The sequence below is a fragment of the Phoenix dactylifera genome, chromosome 8 (assembly GCF_051530095.1).
Source record: "Phoenix dactylifera cultivar Ajwa chromosome 8, Ajwa_hap1_PhDact_Kaust_v1.1, whole genome shotgun sequence".
Classification (NCBI taxonomy): domain Eukaryota; kingdom Viridiplantae; phylum Streptophyta; class Magnoliopsida; order Arecales; family Arecaceae; genus Phoenix; species Phoenix dactylifera.
The window spans coordinates 21,539,171-21,562,041 of NC_143197.1; the positions used below are offsets into that span (position 1 = coordinate 21,539,171).

Genomic DNA, 22,871 nt, shown 5'->3' on the forward strand with positions numbered 1-22,871 from the left:
TATTTGTGCACTATAAATTAATGATGCTATATGTTCACAATGATGATGTTGATTTTACCAATCTTCATACTTCATGAACTTGTTTTTATGAGGATAAATATATAAATATTTGAACAATCTTATATTATCATTTTATTAGATACATTTTATGATATTTGTTTATTTATTTTTAAATTTTCAATTTTTCTAAATTTTGGATTTTATGTCCTGTCAAAATATTTCAGAATGCCAAATGGTAACTAGACACCGCAACTTTGCAAGATTCTGCTCCCTTAAAATGCTAACGTGTGGCCACTAAATAGAAATTCTTTTCAATGTAGATGGTGAAAGAGATTGGCAAGTCTAAAGAGGATGGCCATAAAGATTACTTTTCTAAATCTTTTCCTACATAACGGTTTAGTTTTATGGTTCATGAAAGAGTCTTCTCGTATTCTAGTCTTTTTTTCCTTTTAAGAAAAAAAGGTTTTTTATGAAGAAATGAATAGGTCTTCCACCTATCATTTTTCAAGAATGCAATCTAATAACTTACAATTTTATATTTCGATCAAAGTACTTTACTATTTTAATTCTTCCTTCAATATCTTTTCTTCTTTGTAGTTTCCAAATTTTTCCATATATCTCATCCTAGAGAGCACAACATGCACCAAACTAACATCTCCCTTAAAATGAAGATCTTTGATAACATCTGATTGGCTACAATAGCAAGTGCAAGTATTAGAGTTCTTGAATTCTTGTCAAACCAAATACAAGAATTTTTTTTCTTATACAAGATAAAATGTATAATATTAGGTCATATTTCAATTTGGAAGCAAGTTTAATAGTCAGGGTCTAAAATTTCTTTCTAGTACATGCATGTTAATAAGGTAATATTAGTTTTTATATATCAAGTTATAGCGTAATCTAATGATTTCTGAAAATTATTTATCTAGAAAAATGATATCAAAGGAAGATAAATTTTACCACGTTCAGTTAGTGAAAAAATACTCCAAAAAATAATACAAAAAAAGTTATGATGTTTGGTTGGAGGTAATCTTATATAGGAATATTGCAAAATTTCCAACAATACTCTTGAATAAATGATTCAAGTAATGACAATCTTTTTGTTTGGTCTCTTTGTTGGCTATTTATAGCCTGCTTATACGAAGGTTATCAATATGGGCCATTTCAAATATTGAAATATATTTGTTTGAGTTAATAAATATTTTTAAAAATTAATTATATATTATAAAATATATCCCTTATTATAAATAAATTTTAATTTATTTTTGATATATTAATAAATGTATTACTTCTTAATAAATCTCATGTAATATTTATTAATAATTAATAAATTTTTATTAATTATTTATTAATAAATATATTCATATATTAATTATATTAAATTATTAATAATAATATATAATTAATATATTTAATGAATTTAGTATTTTGATTAATATATTAATGACTAACATATTTATAATATATTAGTATAATTAATATAATATTAATATAATATAAGTGAGGGTATTTTCTTCGAGAAATAATAATTTCAGATTATCTTCACTCGATAATCCAGCTTGAAAAAAAAAATATCACTCTCATGGTTATATTGGTTTTACCTTCTCTCTCATTAAAATAGATATGGGATCCGTCATTTATTTTACCATCTTTCTCATTTACTTTTCATACTAAATATAGTAATATGATATGAAATTTATTTTCTCATGTCAAATTACCTCCAACCAAACAAACCCGAGAAGCATCGGGCAGCAACAAATGATATCGCCATTGGTTACCACATACGGTGCTAACACAAACGGGCTTTTTGGATTCGAGAATGTCTATTTAGATGCTCTCATAGGATTCGTCTTCTTTGGAAAACGTGTAGATGAATCATGTTGGAAAGAGGTGGCAATATATCTTATAGAGGATTTTATAATAGATTGGAAAAGAATGCGGATCTTCCTTGCAGGAATTAGAAGGCAGGCAACATGAGATCATCACCAACGAAGGTGGATGACAAGGAGATCACTGGCTGGCAGGAAAAGGAGAGAGAACTGTTCCCTAGCATGAAGAGAGACTAGAAATGGAGTCAAACAAAATATTATGATGTATTTTAGGATCTGAGAAAATGCGTGTCAATTCTGCACAACCAATCACTAAATTGATCGTGCAAGACTGTGCAATGGCGACTCCATAATTGACCAAAGGACCTGTTTGGCAACAAATCCTGCAAGTTGCACCAATCTCCTCTCTGAGAGATTATTTTGTGAACATGAGAACCTGCAACTTTACCCCATTCTTTTGAGATAAGAAATTCCTCCTAGGTGATGTATAGATATTATTGCTATAAAATAGGGATAAGTGACCGCTTGGCTTTCCTAATCCTTTTGTTGCTATCACTTAGCTTTCTTTATCTATCTATACCTCCTGTATATTTAAAACAAGATCCCATCACAAAATCTTGATCTTATCAGACCAATAAGATCTTGCAACATCCGAACAAGAACTATCAGAAGATATTTAGGCTTGATTAGGAACTTCAGCACCTTCTTATGTTAATATTTGGACACTTCCTTGGAGACCTGCATTGCTTTCTCAGTAACAATAAAAGCAAATGCAACACATTCAAGTATTCTCACCACTTGTTTATTGACTGTTTTCCTATTTATCCTCCACTGCTCCTTGCGTGATCTTCTTGGTGATGGTGAACTCAAATCATCCTCCAACTGTTCTCTTTCAATTTTAGATAAACTCCACTGCCTTCCAAAGCATACCCTCCTCTTACTAGCTCTTGCACTGTGTGAGGATTTTAGCATAGCTAATGTAGATTAGTAATGTCAGTTACAAAGATAAACTTTCATGTAAGATTAGGACTGAGGAAGCAGTTAAATTTTCCCAACCAGCCTTAGCTCAGCTGGTCGGCATCCCTTTCCATTAGGAAGTGTTCAAGAATTTGAACCCTAAGGGTGCAATCCCCATATATTTCTCAATAAAATAAAATGAAACAAAAGGTATCAATCCGACACTTACCCTCTATAATAAAATGGTTCATTCTTGGAAAAAATTATGAAGTTACGGGTATACAATGGAACTCCAAAGACTGCAGCAATATGTGCAGTTATGTTCATCTGAGTTGTAGAAAATGTCAGAGTAAAATTTCATACTTTACATCAAGTATACTCCCAGCCATTGCAATTACTATAGAGACTTCAGCAACCACTGGCCCATCTTTATTGATCCCGGACACCCTTTCATACAAATGAAGACATCAAATAAGTATACAATGCCTAAAATGCAACTTACAACTCTATGCAGGAGAACCGCCACTGCTATGTATTTATATGTTTTTTTTTTCTTTCCCTGTAGATCGTAATGCTAACATGGAAGACCGCCATAATCTGTTGTGCCATGTGCCTTTCTCCGTTTAGTGTTTTGAGAACATCCCTTGAGTTAAAGATGAGAAATCGTAATCACTTAGTGATTGGTTGGGAGTAGTAGAAGGGGACGAGGATGCAGTGTTTCTGCCAGCTCCACCTGTGGTTGCTCCATTAACAGGTGCAGCTGATCCAGTAGCATGCATCCTGCAAGATAATATTTTTAGACACATATAATCTCATGCTAGCTGCTCTTAAGAGCATCTTTTGGCAATAATTTTAATATTTACGCAGAACATATATAAATGGTACGGAAGAATAAAATTGACTTTGATAGTGCTCTCTAGACACTTCAATTTTCAAGAATTTCTATATACCAGCACTTTTGGAGATCCCCAATTACCTTAGATGCCTTTTTGGCATCACTTTCATTTTTTTTAAATAAAAACAGAAATTATATTTCAATTTTATTTTTAAATTATTAAACTATAAATATATTTGATATGATCAATTATTTTTTTAAAATATAAATAAGATGATGAAGGCCAAGATGGCGGTATTGAAGGTGGAGATAGTGGAGGTAGTGACAGTGGTGGTACTAGCAATGCAACGCAACACCAGGTTAGTGGTGGGGGCACCAATAATGTGGCAGCGACAATGATGGTAGTGGTAGAATGGTACAAGTTAAGGTCGGCGGAACCGTTTCGAACCGAATGGTTCCGGCCATCTCGAGCCGTATCGATGGCTTGCTGATACGGTTCCGGCAACGAAAACAAAATCCGTTGTCGGAGCCGAAGAAGGAGAAGGAAAGAGAGCGAGCGGAGAAGGAAGAGAGAGGGAGAGGGCGGGAGGCGCCCGGAGGCCGCGGGAAGCGAGGCCGGTGGAGGCCACTGCCGCTTCGAATAAAATAGGGGTCTGGCCGCAGCTATGGCCTCTACCGACCTCCGCCACCATCCGCTGGCCTCCCTCCCTCTCTCTCCCCCATCTCTTTCTCTTTTTCTCTCTCCCATAGTCTGTGTTGTCTCCTCCATCGGTACAAGCTCGGCACGGCCCGTACCAATTCATGCCACCGGAGAATGGTATGATGCCCGGTACCGATTTCGCTGACCTTTATAGGTAGCGGCAAAGGCCATCGTGGCAAAGGCGGTGCAGCAGAGGTGATGGAGACAATAATGATGGTGGCAGTAGTGATGGTGATGGTGGAAATAATGATGGTAGTAGTAGTGACAATGGTAATGGTGGAGACAATGACAACAATAGTGGCAACAATGCCGGTGACAATGGATGTAGAGTTAATGGTGGTGCTAAAAGGCATAAGTTTCTTATTTTTGAAAATGGTGAGGTAAGATTTCTTTCTTTTACTTTTTCGAGAAATAATGAAAATAAATTTTAAAAAATAAAAATAATAGTACCAAAAATATTTATTGCCTCGATTTCTGAAATTCTATTTTTAAAAATAAAAAAAGAAATAAAAGGATGCCAAACAGGCCCTTAGTTATATTTTCTTCTTAGAGGCATAACATGAAAATTCATTAGCTGTTCTAGGCATGAGGCTGCCTGAGGGTAAATTGGTTTTAGTCCTCACAACTTGCTGGCACCCAATTAATTTTGGTTTAATTGATATGGACTCAAAAATTAGCACAAAGTATGCAAATTGATTAGGAACACAAATCCTGTTTGGAAATCCCAAGATTTTGCATTAAAGAGACCTCAGTTTTGGATTTTAAGGGTTTTTAATACATCCAATGTTTCCTAGGACTTAAACATTCGCTTGGCTTGCATAAGTACAAAAGGATGTGTATGAAGAATTATAAATTGATTTTCTTCCTTTTTTTACTTTGCATGGTGCCTCACAATTTTCCCAGCTTAGTGAATTCCATTTTACTCTTATTTCCTTCTCACTATTCTTAGCTTTTTTTTCAGCTCGTCACTTTTAAATTTACCCCTTCACTAGACTGCACCAATTTTGTGTCAGGTCCTCCAGCCAAACAAACTTACAACAGTCTACTAGGAATTACCATGCCAAATTAGATCAGGATGCACCATAACTGTGGCAGGTGCATTCAGAAAACTTATGACAGGCTTCACCAGAAGAGAAGAAAAGTTGGACGATATTCAGGAAGGGGCAAGTTTAACGTTGGACTATTTTATTAAAGAAATTATAAATCCATATTCAAACCCTAAACTTTTATAGCCTACAAGTTATGCTTGACTCAAAAAAAAACCTGAATTATACAAGTAATAGTGATTGGCAACAATAAAGTTTAAATTAGCCTGAGTATCAGTAGAACACCAAAATCCAGCAATAAAAAAGGGTGTGGCATGAACACAAAGATTAAAAATAGAAATGCTAGGCGAATGCCTACCTAGATGTAGGAAGAGGACCAAAATTGCCAGATGGATGTGCCTGACCGATGTTTCCAATCTGCCATCAGAAAGAAAGAAACAAGTCAGAATCGCAAATTTGCAACATCCTGAGTAAGCAATGGTGTATTTGGAGCATCTTCTTTTTCAGGTGCGTATTTAAGTGTAATACCTGACTGAGAATGTCAGTGTTCTGTTGTCCAGCTACAGATGACATTCCAGGAATTTGATAAGCAAGATTTGGCCAAGTTTGGGTTATGAAATTTCCATTAGGTTCATGTGAATCAATACCTCCTGGCTGATGAGTTTTGCCAGGAAATATTGGAGGTGCACTGCCAGATTTAGCTGCAGCCATGAGAAGAGCCTGCTGTTGGGAGAGGAAAGCAAGCTGCTGTTGACGAACGGCATATGATGACACCATATTGGACTGCAATACATCAACACAAAAAGATGAAGCAATTAAACCTTTTTCTCATCAATCAAACCCAATTAAAATTTCACATAATAATAAAGAAAATGCATAGGAAGTAGTTTAATTGTGACCTTCAGCTCATCTATAAAAGGTAATATCTCATAAGCTTAAAAAGGGTATTTCCATGCAGCATGACAAAATTACAAATCTCCCAATTACAAAGGTTAGAGCTATCAACAAGTTTTTGGTTTAAATGGGAAAAGAACTAAAAAATTACTCATATATTCTCATTTAAATTAATTTGATAACCGAAGTTATGAAAATACTGCAAAAGTGCAAATAACTCTCTACTTATTTCAAAATATTGCTAAAGCATGCCATTTCCTTCATGACTGACCTTATCAAAGAGGCTCATGATGTCATTTTTCACATTTGCCTGAGATTTCTCTGGAGCTGAAGGCGGTGCCATTGATGCTGGATCTTTAAATAGGTCATCAATCCCTGTTGCAGATTGACTCTTTCCAACAGGTTTTATAGTGCTGTTTTTCTCTGAAGCCAAAGGCAGTGTAACTGATGGTGAATCTTTAAATAGGTCCTCAATTCCTGATGCAGATTGACTCTTGCGTTCAACAGGTTTCATGGTGCTGTTTTTCCCTGGATCTGAAGGCAGTGTAGCTGTTGGCGAGACTTTAAATAGGTCTTCGATTCCTGATGCAGATTGGCTCTTGCTTTCAACAGGTTTCATGGTTTTGTCTTTCTCTGTGGCACTGGTTGCTTCTGCAGCTGCAAGATTCAAGAATTAACAAATTATTTGACTGCATCATTTACAACTAGAATTCATCAGATGAGATACATGTGCAGCAGAAGGGACAACAGTTATTATTTCTCTGATCTCTTAGGTGCATGAGCCTCATCAAATTTATTATCAAGAGAAGCATGTGCAGTATATGGAGAGGAGCATTACCTGCATGAAGGTTTAATATATATATATATATATATATATATATATATATATATATATATATATATATATAACTTATTAACTTGCATGAAGGTTTTGGAGTACAGAAGCATGCCTGGACTTCAAGGCATTTACATCTTATAGAGATTAATATACCAGTTTCAGTTCTACCTAAATGTGAATCATCTAAGATGGTTAGAAGAAAGAGATTGATGATCACAAGAAAAACCCAAGTATAGAAAAAATGGAAGCTGCATTTCAGTGAAGGAAAAGTTGACCACAGGAAACAAACATGAACTGCAAAAAAAGCTCAGTCCCCATGACTAAGAATGCAGCATAGCTTACACTGGAAATTTGCCCATGCATTATCATCAGTGGAAGATGATTCTGACACATTTTCACTTGGGTCCTCCACCATAAGCACGTTGAAAAGATCAACTGTCTGATCAACTTTTGGTGGTGGGGCAGGTGGAGCATCGACTACAGCAGGAGCTGTCTCTGAAGGCTGTGGAGGACTTACCAGGATTGTGACTGGTTCTGCTTTTGATTCAGGGGGTACCTATTTAACAGGAAGCCATAACAGGTTGTAATTATCTTCAAACATTCTTTGATATAATAGAACAGGAATCCATTTTAAGCCGGGGAAAAGCAAATCTTTTTATAAGAGTTCATACATATGATAGAAACTACAAAGGCAGAACACATAATAAAGAAAAAGTTCTGCTAACTAAATCAACTGCATCAGGTTTCATGATCATAAATTCACATAATAATGTCCATATTATTCAACAGATCACAATAAAATTTACATTTAAAGGGAGAAAGTATTAAAGAAATCCAATTGCAAAAGTTAAGACATCCAACAACCATTAATAACATAGACCAAACAAAGAAGAGTGCACGTGCCACTTTTGAATCCAGAATCCCCAAGCAATACCAATTAAGGAAAGCATTTACAGTTCAGAAATCTACACTATATCAAACACGGCCAAAGCTGGTCCCCCACGCAAGAGGATTCACGTCAGGTTAACAGCCTCTTGTAGAAAACTTGTCAAATAATGAAATGGATCCAAGTTTAATATTCATGAATGTTAGGATCTCCCCTGTTAAGCTTGTAACATTAGAGGTATCCTTAAATAAGAATGCACAGGGAATGAGGATCTAAAAAGCCAACCCCAACTAGTTGGGACAAGGCTGGATGGTTATGTTCATGTTTATACTAATAAAATATTAAAAAGAGACAATTTGAGTTTCAGGAGTATTCTAGAAATACTCTATTCATCAATTTTTGTTTCCACCATATCCTAGAGACCTAGACCCCAATGCAAGTTAGGATTTTTTTTTTAACCAAATCGACGAGGGACCATCAAAAGTTCTCATGCATCCACCTCTAAGCTATAGCAAATAATTGGAAGCATTAAATGCCCCAAAATCCTTACGACTCAGTGGTGTTCTTTTTCTTAACGCCAGAGAAAGAGGAGAGGTAAGGGATTCTGCCTCATTCACTAATAACAAATGAGTACCTGAAAGATATGGAGAAAAATGAAAGACCCAAGAGAATAAGAAAAAAATACGTTATTGGTTGTTTCATGCTAGAGGCCTAGATGTCCTAGCGTGCTTATGTCATCCTTTCTCTTCTCCTGGTCCCACCACAAATGGTTTCAAATATGAAATGAAGAGACAATATTCCAATACGTAAGCACAAACTGGTTACCAAAATGTTTTTGCCCTCTAATTTCGTAATTCCCTACTCCCAATTTAAACACCCAATAGCAATATTCTGAAATCTTAATTGATTAGTATTGGCCATTATCATAATTGAGAAACTTAATGATGCATGATGGCAGTGAATCAACTGTCATCTACATCTAGGCATCATCTATCAGGCATTCTGTATTAAATCAAACAGGGATATATTATTAGGAATGCATGATTCCATGATATTTGGGACGGTTGATGAAGTTTGCATCTTTTGCTTCTATTGATCCTGTCAAGGTGACTGACTTGGGAAAGAAAAAAGAGCAGCATGCAGATCAGATTGCTCAGATAATGGAGTGAAACCCACATTATTGAGGAAGGACATAGAAACAGATAATTTAAAGATGAAGTTGTCTCTATATCTATAATTAGAACACTTATTATATTTGAGATTTGTGGAATCCAAATCAGTGAGCAATTATAACAGAACAAGAGGAGGGAAGCCCACATTGGAACCTGCAGGTATATTTGTCAATCCTATTGGGGAGAATCCTCCTGTTGGATCTTTAATCTTCCTTTACGTAGGCTACATATGTATGTCATGGAGTTCGTCACATGACAAATAGTAATCTTCTAGAATACTTTTTTTTTTTAAGTATATCTCTCTCCTCCTGAAAATACATAATCAATAAAGCACCCAGCTCATCTTTCCTGTTAACCCAATCAAACATAATAAAGAACAAACTATACATTTTTTCCTAAGAAACCAAAATTTAAATTGAAATCAAATCTATCTCTATTGCAAATATTTCTTTCCTTAATAGAAAAAAGGCAAAATCTCATGTTCGTCTCCTTCCTCTTTTTTTAACAAAACTCATGTTCACTCCCTCATGCTTCCTAACAAACCATGCCTTATCACAGAGTTTTTTTTCCCTCTGAAAATACATTCTTCGCAATTTTAAAAGTCCCATCCTGAATAATACTAGACTATATTTTTTCCCATTTCGATCCAACTATTCTCCCTTTCATGCCTTAATTGTTACGTGACCTTCTTTACAATTTGGAAAAGAAAATGCTCTTCATGCATACTTCCTATTATTTCCAAAGAAAGAAGAAAACAAGTGAATCAAAAGGCAGGGATGATATTAATAATTTACATAAAAATATAAACGGATAGCATCAAAAGTATTGTCTTATATTTTTAATTTTATTTTTAGTTCCTGACATTAACACCTCAAACTCTGTTTTTTAACTTATTTCGTTTCGTTTTGTGTTTTGCTTTTTTCTCAAGCCTGTTATCATGCTATTATTGTACTTCCTGTTTACTCCATCTTTTAATAATTCTGCCTTCTCTCTTGTAAACAATCCATGACATGCACAAAATTAGTTGTAACACATGAAAAGAAAAAAGTTCAGTACAGCTAAATAAGTTTGTAAATGGATTAGACACAACTCAATATGACATCATAGTTTGGTATGAATAGATAACTGAGATCCAAAAACTGTAACCCTGTCAGTTGCAGATCTGTCATAAGTCATAACTAAACATGACCGAAAAAATATGAATGAATTAACCACAGTATTTGCTCGAATATTTGGTTCTGACCTATTTAATTCAAAATTCATCTCACTCAGCCCAAAAAGAAAAGGGTGAATTGGCCCTAGAAATGCAATGGATCAGAGCTTATACATTATATGCACATGATTATACACATAGTATTTAAAACATAAAATTATGTTCCTATGTTTTTCATCTAGCTTGAGAAGCAAAATTTGAGAGGACTCTCTTACCAATTCAATAATCAACGCTTCCATAGAAACATATAAATAAGTTGATTTACATATATTTTCTTAATTTAATCACAATAAGTTTGATGTATGATCACATTAATCAGCCAATTGCAAGTTACTGGACACATCAAAAATCTGTTTCTGTTGATTCACTTACCTCTCACACGTCATGATTTTTTCTTTCCTTTTGTATCAATCTCAATTAACCCATCTCATGTCTCACTTTATTATATGTGGAATCAGTCTTCCATAGTTTTTATAAATAGCTCACCTACACATTGTGGTTTAAGCTGTCCGATACATGCTTACAAAGCTGTCCATGATTAGAAGTGATTGATATGTGCTCTTTCAAGCACTAGCTGCCATTCCAATGACTAAGGGAGCACATAGAAAAATTGTGCATGGACCCCTGAATAATACCTTTAATCCACATCCCACTTTCCTTGCCTAATTTGGTTTCATTTTTTTTAAATATTTACAGTGCCCGACTTTCTGACCGTTGCGCATTCTCGAAGTTGGATAGCTCATCTTGTTATTCTTTCTTATACTTCTCCCCCATCATCTCTATCTCCAATCAAACTTGGAAATCTTAGCTAATTTAACCCTTCAATGGTGGCTCCTCTCTCTCTCTCTCTCTCTATCGTGCATACACAAAAACTCCCAGCCCATGCACCAAGTGCCATGCATTTTTCACCATCTCTCTACATCGTATTTTCTCCTTTTTGCGCTACTTATAATTTGGTGATTGCAAATGGCCCTTGCACAAAATTCGTAGGCATCTCTAAATATCAGAAGACAGAAAATGTATATATAAGGTGTGCACAACATATCCAAAAGAAATTTAGAACAAAGACTCAAGTCGTGGTGGGACGTCCCGTAGAAACTGGGACGGGGTCCCATCCCGAGTGTCAGGATAAGACCATCCCGCCATTATCCCAATGCCCCGATCAATATGTCTTGGGACATCCTCTATCCAAAGTGTTGGGTCAGGGTGGGATGGTAGTGCGTCCCGTTCATGGAAAAACTGGGACCGCCTCGTTCCATGGGTTTTCAAAACTTGTTTTAGAAGGCCATATTTCCTTTTGATTTTTTTAAGAAAATTCTTTTTGATTTTAACTGCAAAGTCCAAGCTTCGCTTAGTTCATTATATTGTGGATTTTTTTACACACTTCAACAACTCCAAGTTGCAAAAAATCTGGTACTTTTAGTGTTTTAATCCATTTATTTATCAGGTTGCACAGATACTCCTGTAAAAAAAATTTTGTGTGTATTTACCCCAGAAATAGATACTTGCATACATACCCCCCAACCCTCCAGCATTTCAGTTTTTTCCAGCAATACTATCCCTGCTACTGTGGTTCCCTATGCCTCATAAGTCTAACTGCACTATAAATAGGTTACACAATAACCAATTAAGTTGAATAACAGAGCTGCCCTCAAGTTTTGAGGGGCATTTCTGGAGGCAATTATTATAAAAAGAAAAAGAACGCTAAAGTTTCTATTGTCCAATGGAGGGGTATTATAGCAAAAGGTAATACATGTCAAGGTAAATGGCCATCTTTTGACATGGTCAGGACATGCTTTAACCACATGGGTGGTGTTGCCAAAAAAACCCAAATGTCAAGGGAATACATGCAAATCAATTTTCTAGGGCTTAAGTACACAATGAAGGCAATTTCATGGGCACATAAGAAAGAAATCTTATTTATAATATTCCATTCACTTTATTCTAATTGAATTAAAAATGATACATATCAAGCTTCTTCTCAACATAAATCCTACATACTAAGAAACAAATCAACCATTTTATCATTCATCTTAAGATGTCTCTAAACCCTCTCTAGATTTTATCATGTCCATATCCATATGCATTTACATGCAAGGATTCAATTGGAACATAACCTTCTTAAGGAATCAAAGAAGTACAAAATGGTACATTTCTTAAATTTTAGTATATTCAATGTATATTACAATTTATTTTAACAAAATGAAATTTAACATTAAGAATATTTCAAAAACACATATTCACAAAAAAATCTTATGACCGTAAATTGTTAACTAATATATATAGCAAACTTTATGTAACTAATATATGTAAATTTTTTAACTTTTTTTTTAATCGCAATGTGCATCACGTGCGAGCATATGCTGGTACACAAATGAAATAGAAACTCCAACGAACCACTTCTGGGTGACAAGGGGATCAGTGGACCAATTACAATAGAGTATTATTAGTTTATCTGCTCATTTGTCATGCACACGTTTAGTCAAAGGACAAGATAATCCTCCATAAGATTATAGACAACCACATAGAAAATAAAGGCTGTTTTGAACCGCATAAACTTGGTGTAGATTGACTATGACCACCTCGTTATCAACTTATAATAAAACTGCCTAGATCTTAAATGTGATATTTTCTTGTTACTACTTCAAAATTGTCAGTTAACTTCATTTGAACCTGTATAAGAATATGATATGCCAATCAACCTCACATGATGATCTGCATCAATCAAAAACTGTATAAACTCATAGGAAAACCATGCTACTTAGGGCCTGCTTGGGTAATCTGGCAGGACTGAGCTAGATTTCCTGCTGGTTTAGTGGATTGGGCAGCCCATTTGGGCATGGTCCATATCAACCCAATCCCCCCAGCCCAAATCATGAGGAGGGGGAAAAAAAGACCTCCATGCATCTTTTTTTTCTTCTTGCATTTCCAACATCCTCTCCCCTCATGGTCGCTGATCCTCCACCCTCTCTCTCTCATCCTTCCCTTCCTCCTATGTCCCCTCTCTCCCCTCTCCCTCTCATCCTTCCTTCCCCCCACGTCCCTTCTCTCATCCTTCCCTTCCCCCTACATCCCCTCTCTCCCCCTACGTCCCCTCTCTCATCCTTCCCTTCCCCTCTCTCCCCTCAATTCCTGTAGGATATTTCTGCAGAAGTAACCAGAAAAGCCCTTAAAGAAATTTCCAGCTGATGAGTTTTTAAAAAACCATTTGTGCATGGAATGGTTAGTGTAAATATGCCATCCAAGTCAATGGGATCAAATCATTAACCCTTTGCATTTGAGGTATAAAGGCAATGAGAAGTGAGAACTGACAACACAACAGCTCCTTTTGCCGTGTGAAGGCAGCAAGTTATTCTGAGATGCTTTCCAGGCAAAAAGGAGAGGGAAAGGAATACTATGGTATTGTCAAATGCCTGTGGATTTTGTGTAGTTTATCTATAAATGTTTCAATTGAAAGTTGGTGCTGCTGGCCAACAAAGAATCAACTTGAAAACGCAGTGCAACTAGTTGTTTCAAAGAAAGGCTTACATTTTGACATGACGCTGCTGAACTAAAGCACCATACTGCAAATTGAAAATAAAAATATCATGTTGATTCTTTATATCAACATATGTTGCAGAAGCAGTTAATAATCATTTGACCTCATCATATTGGGCCTAAGGTCATAATCCTGAATCTTACAAAAGTTTGCCAGCATATTGATCCTGAAGCAAAAATTGATATAAGCAAATCTAATAATCTAATTCTAGGTTATTCCACATAATGGGTCAATTTGAGATACAAGCCGAACACCACCACTTGCTAAATTTATCGACTAAGAACAAGATAAAGTTCACATAGGAGGTGGAGCAATCACCTTGGACACTGAATGAATGTCATTACCTCACTGAATGGTTCAAAAGAATCATGAAGCCTGATTCTATATTTAATAATACTGAATGGTATTAATAAAATCATCCATATGTACACTTAATCTGATCCACGGGGTACAGATACAAGGGCATAGGACTGAAATGACAATATGGACCTTTTTGGAAATTTCCAGCTGGAGCGTGTGAACAGAAGAGGGAGAAGCATGGGGATCCTGGGGCCAGCTCCCTGCAGGACAAAAAGAAACACCTTTCGAGGTCTTTTCCTATCCCACAGGAACGGGCCACGGCACCCCTGTGGTCTCCCTTCCTTCTCTCCAACTTCCTCTCCCTTCATCCTGCGGTTCCATCCCAGCCTATCCTGACGGATCCAGCCGAAAAGGCCCTACAATCATTGAAAACACCATGGTGCCCTCTAAAAGTCTCTAGACCAATCAAGCCATTCTTCTTTAGAATGCAATAACAAGGTAGAAACCCATGATGTCAAAAAATTTTCCAGCATATATTTCAAATCCATTCTATAATTAAAAGCAAATTCCTGAGTGGTTCATGATGCTCCACTCAGGAGTCATCTTTCTCCATACTACATGTAGTGCATGTCGCACATTCTAGTAATGTAATAAGAAAACAAAGTGATAATTGCTGTATACAAACCAAATGCTCTTTTCGGAAATCCTTGACATAAAGTTTGCATTATACATCCTTCTTTTTAAATGCTAAGTCAGGTTCAAGCCCGTGACCTTAAGGTTGACATTATTAACGTCAACAAGAATTTCAAAGTTGTTCTTTTTCCAGCTGAAAGTATTTAGTATGCTCAAGTACTTCAGTAATAATTCTCCAGCACTAGTGTGAGCACAGGGGCAACAACAATGGATGCCATACATTTTAGCACAGAATCTTACAATGTGCTGAGTACCAAAAACCAACTTCTAGTATCATTTGCAAACCTTTCTCACATCAATAAAATCTTAATTACTGAAAAAATAATAGTAAAGATAAAGTTTCTATAATGTTCAGGCAAAGGCATCCTAAATAATCGTAAAACTAAAAATCGCCGAACCGGTACCGGTCGGTGTAAGTACCAATTTGGACCCGTTTGAACCGGCCATAGCGTGCGCACGCGGCGAGCACCAGCGCGCTCGGCTGTGGCATTTAATGCCACAGCACAATAGCTTTAAAATCCACAACGCGGCGCACTGTGAAAACCGTAAATGCCATAGAACAATAGCTTTAAAAGCCACAATGCGGCGCAATGTGAAAACCGGACTTGGTGCCGGTTCACACCGAGTCCTGGCCAAATCGGACGGAACCGGTCCAGTTCCATCCGGTTCGGCCTTGTATTGGTCGGTTTCAGGGCTAGAATTGTTTCTGTGGCCGAATCGGACCGGACGGCGCCAGTACCGGTTCGGTACGGGCTGAACCGGCCGGTACGGGCCGCTTCAACATGCCTTGCATAAAACCTTTTTCAAAAGCATTTTCAACATTTCACGGCATATGGGATAGTCAACAAACAATGCACATGACAATTATTATACAAGTTTAGATTGAAGTAGATATATCTATAGAAATCTGTGGACTGAAAAAAATAATATATCAAGATTACCGGGCTGGGTATTTTAGGAACCACAAGATTATCTGTCCTTGCATTTTGTGGTGGAATAGTAGTCCGCTTCTCAGAAGAATTCACATTATTGGCAGAACCATGTCCACCACTATCACCTGGTTTCTCTGAATTTTCTTCCACCAACTCTGAAATTGATGTTGACTTTTTATCCCTTGGTACCCATCTTTTTTCTTCATATCTGGAAGCTCCATTTGTTTTAGTAAGAGTAAATTGAGCTTATAGTAACAAAAATCTTACAAAGATTTGACGAAAAAGGCACACATAGAGACATGTGAAGTATGTCTACATCCAAAAAATAATGAAAATAGCCATACTTTGCACGAATGAAGTTCTCTATTCCAACTCTGTCGTAATTTGGAGGTAGTTCTGCTTCCCAATAGCTATTTGCCTTTTCGTTTCCCATTTCTGTGCACAACCAGAATCCACAACACAATGATGACGATGAAATGATAGAGACTTTTGAAGTAACAAAAATACAAAATGAAGAAAAAACTCAAGATATTTACTTTGGATAAACGCAACCTGCTCCGGGAGCCATGTGTCTAGTGTTGCAGACCTTACCTGCAGTAGAATTTAATCAGGTGAAGTTAGAAGTGCAAATAAACTGGTAAGTCATGAAAATATAAGCCAACCAGAAAACACAGCTATCCCTAGAAGTCAAGCAAAATGACAGGTCATATCATGGACCTGCAAATTAGATCTACATATCTCAATTGTTGCCAATTCCATGGTGGGAAGGCTTTGTTGAGTAAAAAAAATCCAAACTTAGCTGAAGTTTAAGTGGCATGTTATTTTTCAAGAAACTTTCTAGCATATTTTGTGCTAAAGTCACGTCATGTTTATATCTGTTAATGGATCAACAGAGACAATATCCCAGTGAAAACAGATGATAAAAAAGGGGAAAAGAACAGGAGGATAATATAAAAAATTCTCCTAACAAAGATACTTGAGCCTGATTATGACCAAGATGACGAAGATTATTACAAAGGCGAGGAGTTGACCCTAATCATCTCCACAGTCATAGTTAATAGAAGGTAAAACTATTATCTCAATAAACAGAATGAAGTTTAACCTTTTATTAGAGAGAGCAATAACTTCTCAAAGGTCGGACACATGCAGAAAATATAAAAACCGAAGTTGGTTCTGTCGGAATTATCATCTGATGCATAATATCTGAAGGTTTGAAAGCTAACAACAAAAAGATCATAACTTACTAGGAACTAGAATGATAAAACACTTGGTCAATTAAGCTTCATCTCAATGGCATTAATGTAAAAGTATGTAATATGTTTCTATTTCCAACCAATGATAACAATATTGGCTGGAATATTACTACCGGGATATCATACATGACATCATAAGCATGACCTTTTACAACATGCAAAAATAAAAAATTGACCAGTAGATTCAGAAAAAGGGAATAAAATAAACATGATCACAGTGCATATTGGCCACAAGATGAGCTCGTCAATACGATTGTAAGTTATAACAGCAAAGAGTGTATGAATAGTGCCTATGGATTATAATCCTCTGTTTACAAAAACTCAACTTGGAAACAACGATTCTATATCTTCCAATGAAATTGGTCTACCAAAAAATGAAATGTAATTAAAAAATGAAGAGTGCACGTAGTTAGGAGCTATTAATGACCTTTGAAATGTGCACTCCCAAACTTCTATGGATCCCAGAACACTGCATGCAGATAAAGATACCCAGATTTACACTTGCCCATCGTGGACCTCTGCAAGAAGATGAGCCAAACTTAGATTCAAACAGAAGTCTTATCATAGAACTATCTCAGGTATGACCTTATCATAAAACTATCTAAGTTATTATTTATTCCAATGATAATTAATAAGGCAAGAAAGCTTCACCTTATCTCGCTTTGTGCCTTGATTGGCAAAAATTACTGCAGTCCCATGTATACCATATTGGTATTGTAGTCAATTCTTTATATTTGGAATCATTAAATTTGATGAATTCTCAGGACAATTTGGGAAAAGGCACAGTAATCTTGGCCTAGTCTCAAGAACTGCTATTAGAGAAGCAAAATTCACAGTTCTGATCTTCAGAAAATAGTCAACTTGCAGAAACCAGAATTTGATAGTATAGGAAGAGTTGCAAAATATTTATACCATTTCTATGCTCAAATAGCATGCATGTATTGCATGTAGCATAAAATGAAGGGCTTCAGGCAGTAATTATTTATAATGAGGATTTCCTTTTTAATTTTCCTTTATTTTGGAAAGATTGCATAAGCAATAGTATATGGACTTGAACAACGGCACACTAAAATCTCCTACCAGAGGCTTAAAATCTCAGCACTGATGCCTGTCCTGGTCAGGCACCAGTTTGGTACCGTACTGTACCATACAACACATGGTATGGTAGTTGGTACTGACACATAGCCGGTCCTTTCTTTCATACCAGTATGAGGGGCATGCCAAATGCCAGTCTAATTTGGTACAGAATGGTACTCTGATCCTTGCTCCTAGCAATATCTAAATACCTGTTTAAAGGTCTGGATGCAAAACTAAGCAACAATGAAATCTAGTTATATCTCAATCCAAGACTTACCTAGCTTTGCAGTCGGCACATTCCTTGTTCTCTGGCAATTTGAGAAGACCCCCCAATATCTGCAAATAAAAAAAGTAGAACATCTTTATATGGAACAGGAACTCAGATGGCACCTCAATGTAAACGAGACAACAGAGTCTCTATACTTTAAGAAAAATAATCCACAAGCAATGATTAAGGAGTGAACTGAGGGATGAACATGAACTTGTATTTACAAGAAGCAATAGATTTGGCAAAATAATTATATAGAGTTGCCAAGCCAGAGGAGGTCAGGGTTATAATTTATCCACCTGCAAAGACTCCACAGGAAGTTAACCACCAGGTGGGGGGGCTCCAGGACAACTATAAGAACATTCTTTGGAGCTTTCAGACTCACCAAGATTTACAATATTGCTTGTTCAAAAAAATGTGGTGAACAAAAGATTGTTTGCTACCTATGTATGTCCTGCATAATCTAGTAAGGACACCCTAAATTCAATAGAAGTATAAACCAAGTACATTCAGAAGAACTGTAGGTCCTTACTTATGTTTAATCTTCAATCATTAAGGCCAGAAACTAACTGAAACGACTCAGATGCGAAAAAATCATAGACAAGAGACTTATAGGACACATCTTACATGGCTTGAAAAGTGCACACAGCATATATCACAATTTTATTGTAATAGAGAAGAATTGTGAAGAAAAAAATCTATGTAGTTTTTTATCAGACTTTTTGTATTTGTGCAAAGGCGCCAGAGATCAATGTCATCTTCGCTGCTACCATTGAAACCACTATTATGCAAAAGCTCCACTCACATAATAATTCAGCATCGCCTTAATAGCACTGATATCACACCATCACTATGTTGATTGCAATTCTGAGGCCAGTACACTTTGTTTGATATAGTTTTGGAGAAATGTCAACCATCAAAGCAGTCATCTTCATGGGACAAATAATGAAAAAAATTACAGAAAAAGAAAAATTAGAAACAACTTATTTTACTGGCTTGAGTCGATAATATACAGTACAATGATTAGCTATTTGGACACTGATGAGCAGTCAAGGTTATATCCAGTATGTAAACTCCTGACAAATTGATGGAACAAGAACACTAATGGATGCTAAATTGAAACATTAGATTTGAAGATAAAGGATCTAAAAGTCTATTGGACTGTAGTAAGGAATGGAAATGCAGTCCTCGTGACCATTCAAACGATAACATGGTTGTTATCAAAAGCATGGCCTAAATATACGGGATCATTATTTTCAACATCTCAGATCCATTATACACATTGGAGAAATATCAGAAATATCCAGCAAACCACATCTCAGATTTGCTTCCAGACTGTTACACAATCAGTGCATGAAAATAAGGAATGAACAAAAGATACATGACATCATACAAGTCCAGCAACAGTGTAAAGGTGAAGATATTAGCTGCTATGATTGGTGAAAGCACATTGTATTACCACTGCCAAGATAATAATGTCCAGATGGAAATGTGAATGCTGCAACATTTCTTCCAACGAAGGCTTATTCCAATTGAACCTTCGAATGTGATTTTCTAATCTCCTTATTGTAAAATCCTAAGATCAAGAATTGTAAAATGATTCTAATTCAAAAGTGGAAGAAAATAGGACAAAAGTAATGAAGTAAATAGGGATGAAGAAGAAGGTTTTGCTGCAATCTACTAAATAAAAAGGGCCAAGAATTATTAAAGTTTATAATTTTTTGATATATCCAATGTCTGGATCATGGGAATGCCTCTCTCCAATGACTATGGGTCAACTCGATCCAAACCAAGATAACAAAGATCGATGGTGGCCATAAATCCAATTTAAACTAATTTTAAGATTCTGAACAAAGAAGGAACGAAAAAAGAATCATTGTATATAGGTCTATAACTCAATCTCCTGCTCCAATCCCGCATTCAATTTTTAAGCTATGTCTATCAAAACAAAAGATAAAGAAAAGATATTAATCGGACAGCATCATGCCCAAATAACGGTATGCAAGAACGTTCGAGAATTTTCACCGTATAAAATAAAACGAGTAGAGCCGAGAACTGGAAACAGCCATCAGATCCCTCATTCTCATTGCAAACGGATCAAAGATCGATCTTTTTAATAATTTAGTTACTTTTCAAGGATCGATATTCGACGCATTGTGTACAGTGTACCAAATGAAGAAATTGAGGCAGAACTCCTCCACCACCAAAACACCAAATCTTGAACCCGATAAAAACTCAGACATTAAATCATTAATAGCACGCCCCAATCCCGGATCTACAAAATTCCACCTTCCGGCACATTAACTCACCAAATCAAAGAAATGGCACTAAAATGATCGCATCTTTTTACCATAGAGATAGAATTTATCGGTTAAAGTCATACAAAAACGGGGTAATCTGAGACAAGAACGGACCTTTCGGTGTTTCTCATTGAGTTCTTTGGAGACGGAGGCCTTTTCATTCATTCTGATGCCCTCGTCGATTCTCGGAGCTTCCCCCTGGATTCAGAGAGAGAGAGAGTTGATTGCAAATAGATGGGAAAAGGGGGGAAGAAGAATCGACGGCTTCTCCCCTTTATCGTCTCTTTAGCTCTCTCGTCCCCGAGGAGATAGAACAAGAAGGAGAGGAACCAAATGGACTAATTTTCCCTTTTTAAACTACTTTTCTTCATCTTCTTATTATTATTACTATATGGGGTTTGTTTCACTGGATCGGTTTCCTGCAAGCCTCACACGTGAGAAGGACAAACGTGTGATGCATGGATGCATTTCAGATCCAGGCTATACGGAATCTGATGAGAATCCATACAAATAATGGCGATTTATTTATATCTATGCTTCTTGATGAAGAAACCTTTGTAATAAGAGTCCAGCAGGGCTGATGTTTCTGTTCACGTGAGAAGCACATGCAAAGTTCTAGAGTTTGGTACTTTCAATCAAAACAGTCGATTATATTTTGGTCTAGGAACTCTAACTTCTGCATCAAATTGAACATACATGTGTTTGAATTAAGCCTCACTTGATTTTCTTAATATATTGTATAATAAATGTATATCATATATGTGCAATTTTAATTTTATTATTTAGGCACGATTTAGAATTTTAGGATCCCTTCGGCCATCGAAATGCTTTATCGTGGAATATATTATATTGGCCATTAGTCAACATATAAAATATTAGGGAAAAATAATGTAAGTTGGAAAGTGCTTGGGTGTGTATGAATGTACGTACGTATGTATGCACAAATTATAGGAGATAAACTACATACTTTATATTAATTTTTTGAAAAAATAGATAACAATTCAAAATTAATGATAAATTGTCCAAATTCGAGACCGAAACATCTGATATATATTACAAAAATTAATTTGAAGCAAGAATTCATATTTGTGTGTGGATGATAACTTTGGATATATTTTACTCATAGCATTAATTTCATGCATGTTGGTAAACGATAATGAGAGCATATCCTAGATTTATGTACTTGTATCCATATTCAAAATATTGTTTATTTTAAGTATAAAATTTTACCTTTTAAACAATCTTTAAAGTTGCTAATTACCGACGCATATGTTAGTTCTCACTTTTTCGGCCTATCTTCTTCGAACTTTCATGCAAGAATGACTTTATTGCATTGAATATCGAAGAATTATTATTTTTTAATCTTATTTGTTAAGAAAATAATTTTATATTTCTTTTAGGGTATGGAAATGGAAGCATTAATATTCAATAAAAAATATTGGTAAATTAGAAGAAAAACTCTAGGAAGTGAAGATATATACTTCATCACATATTAAAGTTTGGGAAGTAAGTAGTGATTACAAATTGTTGATAATGAGTATCAATGTCTTCTCTAGTAACATGACAATCCACGAGATAAAAGACCTCTCAAACTTTCTATAATATAAATTTTGGTTTACAAACTTCTGCAAACTTTTGGCTTTTGTTAACAAGGATGGATCCTAATAGGTAAAAAAAATAATTAACTTTTGTAATAATATGTTGAAACTTATAATCTCTTAATATTTAGAAATTATAGGCCAATGATAGAAGTATTGCCTCTAACAATAGCAAACTTAAAATTTCATGATATTTGTAGTTATTTAATTTCAAACAATAACAATTAAGTTTTATGCAGAATGCTTGATTTTTTATTTAGTATTATCTCAGAATTTATGATTTCCTAATATCAAAATGTTTGTACTTGCATAAACTTTTCTTAATAGGTTTGAAAAAGCAAATCCAATTATATATTCTTCAGATGATAATAAATGCTTACCATCTAAAAATCATGCTTATGTCATATGAAATGTATAGTCTCAATTCCAGCAAAGACGTTTTTTTTTTCCTCAAATCAAAATGCCATCTACTAAAATCCAATTGAATTGACAGATTTCTCCAGAAATATTCAATATCTATTCAATTTTTATACTTTATAAAT

The 22,871-nt window shown here is 35.5% G+C and overlaps 1 protein-coding gene across 2 annotated transcripts; it reads right to left on the reverse strand.

Annotated features, from left to right (window-relative positions):
• Positions 1-3,019: 3,019 nt before the first annotated feature.
• On the reverse strand, positions 3,020-21,095 carry LOC103718686 (ADP-ribosylation factor GTPase-activating protein AGD5-like). 2 transcript variants are annotated; one of them, XM_008807611.6, is made up of 11 exons: positions 20,846-21,095; positions 18,441-18,499; positions 17,514-17,604; positions 16,370-16,424; positions 16,178-16,268; positions 15,843-16,041; positions 7,442-7,655; positions 6,533-6,918; positions 5,896-6,150; positions 5,726-5,784; positions 3,020-3,566 (listed from the first exon to the last, which is right to left on the reverse strand). In XM_008807611.6, the coding sequence occupies exons 1-11, from the start codon at positions 20,894-20,896 to the stop codon at positions 3,410-3,412; spliced, it is 1,617 nt and encodes a 538-aa protein (XP_008805833.3). In that variant the 5' UTR covers positions 20,897-21,095; the 3' UTR covers positions 3,020-3,409. The 2 variants fall into 2 exon arrangements, with proteins under 2 accessions (XP_008805833.3, XP_088559181.2); XM_088703055.2 differs by having other exon boundaries at positions 3,020-3,233; positions 20,846-21,090.
• Positions 21,096-22,871: the final 1,776 nt, after the last annotated feature.

Bases quoted from the DNA above. Each gene is read 5' to 3' on its own strand.
- LOC103718686 (XM_008807611.6), bottom strand. From the start codon at position 20,896: ATGAATGAAAAGGCCTCCGTCTCCAAAGAACTCAATGAGAAACACCGA. The intron at 7,656-15,842 runs GTAATCTTGATA...CCTGTTAAATAG, and splicing joins TTCCTAAAATACCCAGCCCG to GTACCCCCTGAATCAAAAGC. The intron at 6,919-7,441 runs GTAAGCTATGCT...TGAATCTTGCAG, and splicing joins TGCATGGGCAAATTTCCAGT to CTGCAGAAGCAACCAGTGCC.